This window comes from Glycine soja, chromosome 17, assembly GCF_004193775.1.
Source record: "Glycine soja cultivar W05 chromosome 17, ASM419377v2, whole genome shotgun sequence".
Classification (NCBI taxonomy): Eukaryota; Viridiplantae; Streptophyta; class Magnoliopsida; order Fabales; family Fabaceae; genus Glycine; species Glycine soja.
The window spans coordinates 12,571,195-12,583,987 of record NC_041018.1 but is presented as its reverse complement, the minus strand read 5'-3'; the positions used below and the strand labels follow the sequence as shown (position 1 = coordinate 12,583,987).

General features: G+C 33.4%; 1 protein-coding gene across 1 annotated transcript; it reads right to left on the bottom strand.

Moving 5' to 3' along the window:
- Positions 1-2,029: 2,029 nt before the first annotated feature.
- On the bottom strand, positions 2,030-12,439 carry LOC114392606 (lon protease homolog 2, peroxisomal-like). The gene is made up of 17 exons (XM_028353800.1): positions 12,333-12,439; positions 11,471-11,583; positions 11,114-11,216; positions 10,340-10,509; positions 9,561-9,652; positions 9,118-9,297; positions 8,951-9,034; positions 8,454-8,581; positions 8,075-8,276; positions 7,785-7,991; positions 6,610-6,740; positions 5,851-6,064; positions 5,108-5,410; positions 4,764-4,958; positions 3,624-3,869; positions 3,101-3,202; positions 2,030-2,798 (listed from the first exon to the last, which is right to left on the bottom strand). Exons 1-17 carry the CDS (start codon positions 12,437-12,439, stop codon positions 2,715-2,717), a joined length of 2,661 nt encoding a protein of 886 aa, XP_028209601.1. The 3' UTR covers positions 2,030-2,714.
- Positions 12,440-12,793: the final 354 nt, after the last annotated feature.

The window sequence follows — 12,793 nt, the reverse complement described above, 5'->3', positions numbered from 1 at the left end:
TTTATTGCACATTTGGTCACTGGTGATTTCAAATTTTGGCAATTTTTCTTTAGTGTTGATGTTGACATGGCAAATAAGGTGTGAATCCAAACATATGTTCACCGGATACTAATATTATGGTAGAGAGAGAGAGAGAATATTGTTGCATTTTATAAAATATTAAAATGAAATGAAAAGATCCCATTATTTTTCGTGGTTTTTTTCACTACGCAAACACATAACAACCAGATTAATTAAAGGCCATTTTGTCATTTATCAAGGTGCGTGGTGCCAACCTTTGCTATAGTTTCTTGCTTCACGCATTCACGCTTAACAAATTAAGCGAAACATTTGATAAGCGCAGGCAACACAATCTTTGCTAGGATCCAAAACTATAAGTGCCTATTTCGAAAGAGCTATCATGTTATTATAGATTAGATTTCGCGCTAAACATAATACGTTTGGTCATCAAGAGACGTGATTTTTCATGCTTAGATAAAAGCTACTACTTGTGGCTTTTGGGTTATTTAATATTTGATGTCATTTGTTATTTTGAGAAATGTGTTTTTATATATAGGTTACGTGGTTGAACTTCAGCTCACTCATTGGTGCCTCACAAAGTATATGCACACGGAAGTACTTGGGCTACCTTCCATCATTGGTAGAAAGAAAAAGGTTATTATTGAATTTCTCAAGGATAGAATGTGGAAGAAAATTAATTACTAGACCACAAAGCATCTGTCAAAGAATGGTAAAGAAACTCTCATTAAATTTGCTCCTCAATATATACCTTCTTATTGTAAGAGTGTTTCTTTTGTCACTTACTCTTCAAGATGAACGGAAAAAGATGATGAATTCTTTTTTTGGTGTTCAAATAATAACTCATCAAAAGAAATACATTGACTTAATTGGGAAAAACTTTCAATGAAAAAGGAATTTGAAGGCCTAGGTTTCAGAAACTTGCATGTTTTTAATATTGTTATGCTAGAGAAGTAGGTTGGAGACTATTGACTTAGGTTGGAGACTAATGACTTGGGGATTTAAAGCAAAATACTTTCCAATGAGAATATTGTAAAGTGAAATTTCCATCAATGAGAATATTCAAAGCAAAATATTTTTATAGTGAAAGAAAAATGTGAAATAATGAATTGGAGATAGGTGGTCATTGTAGAGAATAACTTTGTGAGAATATAAGATACTCATCTTTCATCATGACAATGAAAGATAAAATAAATATGAATAAAATATTTGAAATATTTATTATTAGTCTTTATTAAATATTTTTCAAAAACACTAAGATAAAATAATAAAATATTATAAGAACTAAAATAAAAATAGATATATCAAAAGGATTAAAAAAAATAACAAAGACAAAAAAGTATTTTATCAGAAATTCAATAAAAAAATTTATTAGGAATCAAAAATAAAATTCATTAATTTATCAAGAAACTAAAACATACTTAAGTCTTTGTTATGATCAAAGTTTCACAAATTTAACTACAAAAGAAAAAATTTTAAAAATCTAAAATCAAAATTAAATTTAAAGTATAAAATTATAAATATTTTAAAATATCAACTTTTATTTAATTAAATTACTTACTCATTTCAGTAAAAAAAATCTATTTCATGTAATAAAAATTTAAAAAATAAAAATACGAATAGTTTTAAAACAAATCAATACCTCATAATAAATAAAGATAATTTAAAATAAAATAAAAGATAAAAATTCACTTAAAATAGGAAATCAATGAAAGAAAAAGTCGTTGAGATTCAAGGGAAAGACTGTACAATTAAACTCTGTGGAAGCTGTAAAATAACTCATCCCGCCAACTTAATTAAAAGCTACTTTTTATTCAAATTTTGTTCTATAAAAAACAAGTTTATGTTATTCTTTCGATAAAATACATAAATGTATATAAGTTAGAACCTATTAAATTACAGCGACATATACACATCACATATAGCCTGAACATTTTATATGAGAACGCATTAATATAGTGTGAATTTTTATTGATTGTATAATGTTTCATTTTTGTAATTTCTAATTTCATGATTCAATCTTTTATTTCTTATATGATATCTCAAGAGATTGCTCGACAGAGTCTCACATCTAACATGTCACATGTCTAATAAACCCCTACTTGTCTCCTCGAGGTGAGATTAATGTATCTCTGTAAGCCCAAATGTTGCAGGAATAATAATAACTATGTAGTTGACAACATATTTCAAAACTCGGCCTTACTGACTAAAGACTAAAACATAAAGAAAAGGATTGACATGCAGGAAGAAGGAACCACATTAAAGAGAGAGGAAGCCCTCTCTTGTTACGATCTATGCATAATATATATTAAAAATGTATATATGTGGTGACAGGGTAAATAATTTACAAAAGTGTGACCCGGAGATGTTGTATGGAGAGCACTCAAAGGATGCAGTTGCTCACCTTCTTCCACAATAGTTGGTCTCAAGCTAAAGCATTTACACACTAAAACTGTGGTGGACTGGATTCCCTATGATAAATGGAGATGTCAGCTCAGCTCCCATCCAAATTGTTGGTTTCTTGAGTTTTTTGCTTAACTACGATTAGTTGAATAGGACAAAGTACTCAAACTCGGACCCCGATATCACAATGACGATGATAGATCAGGAGAGGAGCGAATGTTGAATTGATATACAAGCCATTACTGATTGAAACACGAAGGTGTACTAAGTCGTCCTGCAAAGCAAGGATGCTGCTATAACTTTGAGTGCTGCCTCCAAGGGCACCCACCATCGAAAGCATGCTCTAACACATCTTCCACTCGTTTAGCAAGCAGGACCTGTTAAGTTAAAAAGGGAAGTGTGATTTTGTGCTTCATTTCAGTGATGATAAGAGATGTATTTTTTTGGTAAATTGATGATAAGCGATTTAAGGACCTGATTGAGCACCATAAAAATGTAGAAAATGAAAACAGGCCTATACAAGGCATACTGTTGATTTGAAAATATATCAGTTAAAAGTGAATTAGAGATTGAATTTTAAATATCAATTACCAAATACTTGTCTAGATTAGTAGGAAACATGCTCAGCGTACAACTGTAAAACTGTGTAACGATGCTGCAAACATGGAAGCAGAATTACCTCCAAATTGGATAGCACTGACGATGGTACTTCAACCAAGTCCTTCAAGTTCCTTTCAGGCAGAATAACTCTCTTAATACCATAACGATGTGCAGCTAATATCTGTGAAACATTGAAAAAAGTCACTTCATACCACCTTTTACAGTCTTAATCTTTTACTGTCTGAAATATGTTGTTTGATCATATGATCCATACATTAAAAGCCAGGCACAAATTGCAAACTAACTCTGCAAAAGCATTTATTCCATTTGTAATGGCAAACTGGGTTCGTATAATTCTGCTTGGTAATCGGTTAATTTCGTTTGGTAAAATATATATATATATATATAAGCCTTCCCCTCATATTATCCCATCACGGGTGCTTTACTTTTATTTCTTATTTTTCTTGTTAGATTTTCATCTTACTATATTTTCTCTCCTTATTATTAGTATGTTACTTAATTTAAGTCTAAGCTCTGAATTCATTCTATTAAAGTCATTTTCTCAAAAAGTTGACAAAGGTTAAAAAGATTTAGAATTTTACCTTATCCTTGACACCACCAACAGGTAGAACAAGACCCCTCAATGTCATCTCTCCGGTCATAGCCGTGTCTGATCTCACCCTTTGCTGACTGAAAAGTGATACCAGTGCTGTGACCAAAGTCACACCTGCTGAGGGCCCATCTTTAGGTACAGCACCCGCAGGAAAATGTATGTGTACATCACGGCCCTCCAAAATATTAAATCCTTCTGTAGCAGCAAGCCTAAGATCAGTAGCCCTTGCCCTTACCTACAAAATCAATCCTTGATAGTAAAAAGGCAAGTAACGGTTCTTTATTTAATCCATGTGTTGAGCATATATAACAGTCAGATGGCATGTATTCAAAAAGATAAACATGACAGCCAATGTGTAGCGACAAACATATAATGCAGCCTTCAATGCAAATGACCAAATTAAGGCTAAAAAATTAAAGAAAATGTCACTAGTGCACACCACGAGATATATCAAAGGATTTTTATTTTTTCATACAAACTCTTAATGGGTTCCGTCTTAAAATATTAGAGTTACTTTAGACCTATTTCATCTTGTTGTTCTCAAAGAGAACTGATAAGAACCCTAAGAGAACCACATTACAAAAGCTAGTCGTTATAGTTGAAGAGCCCTTTATAAACCTCTAGAATCCCATGTTGCTAATATAGAACTCAAGTCTCATACCTTGCAATTGGATCCTAACATCCCACCACATTCTATAACCCCAGCACCCATGTGGGCTAACCATGCATTAACCCTTTGACTGGTCTCAACAAACACGGCAATGTTAGCTTCACCACCCATGCCACTCATTTGCAACTGAGAAACATGATGGAAAGCTCTAAATATTGATTGATAAGAACATTTGGAGGACCACACCACAAGAGCTAACCATTACAGTTGCAGAGCTCAAGACCTTACAAACGCAACTCCTTGTAATTGGATCGAAACAGGAACAAAGCCTCAAGATACAATGCTTATTAGAAAACCACAACCCTAGATAATCTTTTACACATAAGATGCTATAGATTTTTTTAATACGGAACTGTTAGACCCCTTATTCCAATGGTCCAATAAAAATGTTGAGATGCTAGTAAGATAAAACTAATCAAGATGGAAGGAAAATTAAGCCACTTAGATTTGATTGCTTACCCATGTCAGTGCAATCTGAGCTGATTCTTTTATTACATCACCAAGTTGTCCAGTGAGATGCAGTTCACCCTTCCCAACCATAGCTGTAGCCTCCACAAACTGAACTTCTCCACCAAAAGCAGTCCAAACTAGCCCAACAGAGACCCCAGGGGTAGCCACACGTTCTGCAGCTTCTCTGCCATCAAATCTTGGGGGCTGCATTAAATGACATCAAATTAATTTTCCTTCAAGATTTGCTTATGAAAAATCTTCCATGATGACATCATAACCAAGCCAGTTCATTCACATGTAATATATCAAACAAATGTTGTAAACACACATTATAATATATCATCATCAATTACCCCAAGCACTTTTTCAAGCATAGTTTCGTCAACAACCAATGGAGAGGCAATCCTAAACGTGCTTGAGATGTCCCGACTATTGACACCCATTGGTATCACTTCCATTTCAACTTCAGTCCCATCAGCAAGTCTGTTTTCCACAAGTGGTGTAGCAAGTCCCTGCATCCCTTTGTTTAATGGAACTACTTGTTCTTGCTCTAAAACTATTACTGCAGCAGCTCGAGCCAAGGCAGCTAGATTTCTCTCTAAGTTTCGCACACCAGCTTCCCTAGTATATCTCTGAATGACAAGCTTCACCATTGCCTACATACAGTTCTTTGTTAGAATTCTATACAAAATTGCTTTCTAAGAACACAAACGATATAGAAAGTATTTCAGTTGAGACTAATATGCTTCATATGTTTTCATTAGTTTTATAGCATCTCTTTAGAACAATAACATGTAGAAGGAAAGAATGTGATCGTAAAGATTAGTAAAGAAATACTTTTGATGTTCAATCAATATGTTGTAAGGCCTAATCAAAACACAGAAACCAGTAATTTTCCAAGATTGTGAAGACTGAAAAAAATATTTACAGTTATGGATAATTATAAAATTAATTGCTCACTCATACACTAATCTATTTCATGTAAAATTAAAAATACATCATCTGTCTCCTTATTCCTTTTCTTTGGCACTGTCCCTTAATGAGCAGAAACTTTTCAGTTTTCTAAACTATTTTTATATAAAAATACATTCAGTACCTCAGGAATCTGAAGAAACTCAGAACTCAATCCATGCTGGTCTAAAACTCTTGGAATCAAATGCCGCATAGCAATGTGGAGCTTTTCCTCAGGTGTATATCCAGGAAGCTCAATTATTTCCATCCTATCACGAAGTGGTGGAGGAATGGGTTGCAACCTATTTGCTGTAGCCACAAAAACTACCTTGGATAGATCAAACGGAACATTCAAATAGCTAGCTAACATTAAGGAACAACTACAGATTATTTTTTGCTTTTGTTTTTACAGTAGAAGATGAAATATTAGTGAATAATAAGAGGAAAGATTTGATGTCAGTAACAAGGAGGATAAGATATCATCCTCAGCAATGAACATTATAAGGAGCGAAAAAAGAAAAAATGAACAACTCTGGTCAAGTAATACATATATCAGGGTATACATTAACACAATTCCCTTACTAAAAGAAGTCAACTAAAATTAAGATTAACTTATCCTTAACAGTCGAATCATCTAAAAGGCAGATGGCGAAATCTTCACAAAAATCTATTGTTAGTTAGCTAGCAACCAGAGAGTAAAAATGCAAAAGAACAGGTTTCCCCAACCAGGAAATAGCTGTTGCATTATTCATTATTTCAACTTAAGTCTTTTGTGTGTGACTGGGTGGGGTGTGTATAAAGAGAAATTTTATTCATCAGAAAGGATATCTATGTACATATATCATCACATCCAACAGGAGAGAAGAGCAAATTGAGGGAACACATCTTTAAGAGTAAAGGATACTGATCATTGAACGATTTATTTTGTTCTGGATCAAGAACCTCTAGCAATGCTGAAGCTGGATCTCCACGAATATCAGAACCTGTCTTGTCAACTTCATCAAGCAACATGACAGGATTGCAAACAGCTACTCTCTGTAGGTTACATGTGAAAAGCATCAATCAGTCTAAGATTTCATGACGGAAAAACACAGCAACAACTATATTATATATATTCAATTTTGTTTGGTCCAATCTTAACGCTTGCCCTTAATGACTTCAAGTATGTGTTACAATGTGTAGAGAAAGAAAAAAATCAATATACCAGCTTTAAAATACTTGTTATGAAGCATTATGTTAATATAAGAGATAATGTCTTCTCCATTTATATCTGTGCATCCATAAAATATGATAATTAAAATTATCTAGGTTTCGTACAAACACACAATAATTAGCAAATATGGATGCAATGCTTTACATTATAAAACAAAAAAGAAGCCTTACATCATAATATCATCATAAAAGAATAAAGAACACTACCCCATGAATTCACTAATCAAAACTATTTATTAACCTCTATATTCTCTCTGGAGTATTCTAAATTGCACAACAAAAAGAAACCTAAAATAATATGATCATAGAAGAAGTGAGAACAATGAACTCAGCCACATGAATTCACTAATCAGCAATCATTACTGTTTGTTAACCTGCGTATCAACATTTTAATCCTTCAACTTCAGTGGTCTCTAATATCATTGTTAGATAACGTAGCATTTGTTTCTTAATCTTTCTTTCCTATTGTTACTGCATGTCTAAAACTCAGATTTATTCCAAATGAGAATGCATTGAAAGAAGTAAGAATTATCATATGCACCAAATCCTCATAAACGTATTTTTCATTCTGTACAATGGAACGCTCCAAGGTTCCAATTTAAAAATTACTGAATCAGCATTTTCTGTACTATAGTTTTGTATAAGCATTTAGGAATTTCAGATTTCATCTCTGGATCCTAATACCAAATCAGTTCTAGTCACATTCACTAGGACAAAATCAAATAACAAAAAGCAAACAAGAAAATGAAAGCATTCCATGTATCAAAATCTAAAACTATCAATAACCTCTCACATGTATTTGCAAATGTCATACAAATCAGAAGCTATTAGTACTAATAATGTTCAAAATTTTCAATGCAGTTGAACCTTTAATCCATCTATAAGCCTCCCAGGCATGCTTCCAACATATGTTCTCCTATGTCCTCTAATATCAGCCTCATCCTTGACTCCACCAAGGGATATGCGTACAAATTTTCTTCCCAAAGCAGCAGCAATAGAAGATGCCAATGATGTTTTCCCAACACCTGGTGGTCCAACAAAGCACAACACAGGACCCCTTGCATCTGGTTTAAGCTGTAATGTATGCATGCACTTAAATTAGTAACACATTAAATTTTACAAAGACAAGAAAAGCATAGTAACAGGTGTTTGGCAACCTTGCGAACCGCCAGGTATTCAATTATCCGTTGCTTAACCTTCACTAAACCATAGTGATCACTATCCAGCCGTTTCTGTGCAGCTCTCAAGTCCAGTTCAATTTCTTCACTGGCCTTCTGCCAGGGAAGATCAGAGATAAGCTCTAGGTAAACCCTTGAACTGTTATACCCTGGTTGCTGAGGCTGCATTTTTTTAAGCCTCCTGAGACAGAAATTATAGTAAAATGAATTGATTGTGTCTTCAAGGCTATAAAATCACTTGAATAATGATAATATCATTTTGCTTTCCTTTAACAAAACATTTATAGCAAGTAATTCCCTCACAAAGATCAATAATCAGTTCATCACCATGTCTAATTATGTTTCCATTGAAAAGTACCTCAACTCTCTATGTGCATGTTTCCATATATTCTGAGGCATTCCTGCACTTTGCATCTTTCTTTCAAGGGCAGCCAGGTCATCCTCATCATCATCATTATCACCAAGTTCCTCTTTTATAGCCCTTATCTAAAATATATTTTACATAAAACAGATAACAAAAACATTTCAATTAGATTAACACACATAAACAAAGCAGAAAAATGCTCATCTGCTGCAAAGCCGGCCAAGATTTTCTTAATTCTTGACAAAATAGATTCTTATTTACTTACATGTCATATATTACTGCCATAAGTGCCATTAAGGAAAGACAAAACATTATCTACTAATGCATACTGTGCACACAGACTTCCTACTTGTCATAATAGTCTGGAAAAACTATTGGCTTGAAACATGTTATTGAATTTTAGTAAGGTCTAACTCTTTTCTCAATTTAACACCTATACCCTTGCATTTGTATTTGAGAAATATATCATAAAGAGGAGCAAGAAAACTAACCTGCTGGCGCAAAAGAAATTCTTTTTGAGATTTTGACAATTGTCCTTCAACCTTTTGTGTAATTTTCTCAGCTACACGTATCGACTGTTGACATAGACAGACACGAGTAGAATTAGAGATGATACAATACCAGAACCATATCAAGCATCAGTAACCCTATCACTCACCTGTAAATGCCTGTCAACTAACTCAGTTGCTTTTGAAAGCCTCACTTTAGGGTCAACTGAATCCAGCATAGATAATTGTTCTTCAAAACTTATCTCAAAACTAGCAACAAATATATCAGCCAACTTGTGAACTGGAACGTTGTCCAAAAGGACTTTTGTCCTTCCACCAGTTTTTTGTTTCTGTAAACAAGCAAGGAAATGTGCTACTAATACAAACACAACACAAAAAAGGATGGCATTCCCAAAATCTTTAAGTTTATAACTATAAAACAAAAGTTCATATCTATAACCCAAAATATTTTATTCAAATTTTAAACATGGACTATAATGATATTATTCAACCAATCTTAAAAGAATACTAGGGCTTTTAAAGCTCAATGCTCAAATAGCATTTCCATGTTTTTCAGTCAATTTAGTAGAAGTGTTAAAGGTAAAAGCTTTACCAGCTCCAAAATAGAAATAAGCTCCATTGCAGTAGCTTTAAATTGGCGAGACAACATTATGAAATCTGGGTCTTGCTCCACTTGTTCCAGTTCTAGATTAGAAAAATGGAAGCAACTCAGCATCTTCAGAGATAATGAATTAAATCTTATCAGTGATCGAAACATCAGCAAACTAATCTAAAATTATTTTCTCCATTTTTACCATAATGCTAAAATGTGGCAAACTTGTAAGCTGAAAACAACAACAAAAACCTTATTCCACTAAGTGTTGTCTACTATATGGATTACACGATGCCATCACACACAGTTAAAGACCAAATCCTTTTAAAAACTTCCTCCCATCATAGGACTAAAAACCATACAATATACTCTCTCAACTGGTGCTTTCAGTGGCCTTCTTAGTACATATAAAAATACTTCAAGGCCTTTTAAATTCAAATGCCCTTTCCTCATTAGAAAGTATACAATAAAAAGTTATAACATTGAATGTTCATAGGCATAAAACAAAAACTGCAATATATAGCATTTACATCAAGTGGAAGGCATAGGTCTCCAAATAATCATTTACTTGTTTATAGACAATATCACAATAAAATATAAAATCTTTGGTGGAAGCATATCACTATCAGCTATACAACTCTTAAATAATACATATTGTTATCATTAATATCCTAACTGCTGTTTTAATTTGTAACTAAATACCAAGAAAACCATAAGGGAATAAAAATATAGATTTCCTATACAAAAGCTAATGCCAAAGAAAAAGATTAACAACTTACCAGTCTTAGTCATTTCAAGGGAAGTTATCCTCGCAGTATGGTATATTCCTCTTGTGCTCAGTTCCTGGACACTAAATCTGCATAAACCTTCAAGAACAACTGTGTATGTGACCCTCCCACTTGGTTTCTCCACTCCCCTGGATAAATGTAATGGTCGGGCAGCTACCCCCCTGGAACCGAAGGCCCATTAAAATCAACCTTACTTTGCAGGTTTTACTTTGATAAGATAAGCAAGGCTAGTTTGGTTTAAGAAAAAACTTTTTGTTTTCATTTCCTGATTTCTCCAATAATTTCACAAATTCCACCTAGTTTTCAATTTTTTTATTTTTTAAATGATTTGTAAAGGAAATGGTGAAAACACCAAAATGTTGGTTACACAATTTCCCATGCAAATCTTTGAAAATAAGAAACAAAGTGAAAATAAAGTGATATTTTCATAATTATTAGTGAAAAAAAGATAAAGTTTTTCAAACTAAACAGGCCATAAGTTTTTCACTTTATAAATATAGAATTATTAGAATTTTATAATTGTGAAAATCTGAAGGCAGAAATATAAAAGAAGACATCACTTCAACCAAAAAAAGAAAAAGACAACTGACTTATGAACCGTTACAATGTATAACGTTATTATCAATGTTTGAGTGATACAACTTAATACAGATTCCAGATGGACTGATAAACTGTTAGAATGTATAACATTATTATATTATTATTATCAAGTAACCTGATCTGAGTTTCTCAAAATGATCCAAAAGGTATTCACTTGAGCTATACCTGTTATGCCAATGAACAACATCATTCTGCTTTTTTGTATCAAGCTTACGAGAATCCAATGAACCGCCTTGAACTTTTGAGTTCTGATTTGTTGAATCAGCTCCTGCACATACAAGGAAACGGAAGAATAAAAATTAATATTAGCAAACCAGACTTCTAGTGTGTTTGGATAACACCAAGAATCAATTCAACTCTTCAAATCAAAATCATGGTGGTAGCATGAAAAAGTAAAAGCAACTATTTTGTTGTTTTGCATTCACCATTAAAAATAATTGATTATTGCTCACCACAAATCTAATCCAAACACACTAGTTCATTTTCTAAAGGAAGAAACAAAAAAATAATCCAGTTTATCACCTTCAGATACAGTGGGACCCACTGGCTTAATTTCAACAACATCACGCACCGGCAGGATGCCAATCAACCCCTTCTCTTCTCGCTGCCAAAGCTCTTGTTCCACCAACTTCACACTTCAGAAAAGCAAGGAAACAGTCACACGTAATGCTTAAAGACATGCAGAAATAAAAAAAGGTTGACCTTTTTGTTACAGTCAATGCGTCACCTTTTGAGTAAACTACTATAGCCCAAAAACAAATCCTATAAGTCAAAGCAATCCTTAGAAACATAATTTCAATGTCAGTAATACACTCTTTACTGTCACGTGAAATTTACTTCAACTGACAAAAGTACTACGGTTGTGACAAATTAAATAGGAAAAGGCCCATAACTTGTTAAAGAGGGACCCATAACTTTATCAAGGGAGAAGTAATAATAATAACGCGTTAAGGAGTTGAAAAAGAGTGTATTATTGGAAAATAAAATATTTAGCGAACAGTAGTACTCCGTAATTCTCTCATTATCCTGACACCGGAAACTAAATCAATCGTACCTAAAATCTAAATACACATTTCTTTCCGTTTGTCAAAATTAAAATTCGGAGTCTAATTTCACTATATATATCATTTAAGAACTAGTATAGTCTAAAACTCTAAAGTAGCCATCTCTATAAACTTTCAGACTGTAAAAAAATTTAACTATTTAGGGTAAATTAACCGGCGAACACGAAAGGAAATCAAATAAACAGAGACAGCAGCAGTTGTAGTTGCTTCAATTCAAAAAATTCCACCGCAGATCAAACGAAACGAGCGTGTGAAACAAGAATTCGAGGTCGGAAAGTTTATAATTTCGATTAATTGAACGGAAATTTCGAGAGAGGTACCTGGTGGGGGAAGTGCAGCGGATTCTGATTATGGCGCCGGGCAAGAGGACCTTGTTCCGAAAGGGGAGAATCGCCAAGCGACTCGGAAGCTCCACCGATTCAGCCATGTTGGGAACTCGGTGGGAGATTGATTGACGAATTTGTGAGAGAAGAGAAGAGAAGAGAAGGGTGAAAAAGACGACAGGAACGAGGGGAAATATATAGAGAGAATCCAATTCGAAAACAGACAAAGGAGCGGAACTAACTACCTCTATTTTCTTCCCACTTTTCCATTTGTTCTTTTTTTTTTTTTAACATGTACTGCTACTAGTATTTCCCATGTACTATTATTTTGTAACAGGCTTATCCAAATATTATTAAATTAAATTAAATTTCAATATTTTAGATTTTTATTTTATTTAATAATATAATATATAATAAGTTTAATGGTGATCACGGTGTATCCTTTAATCATAAATCAC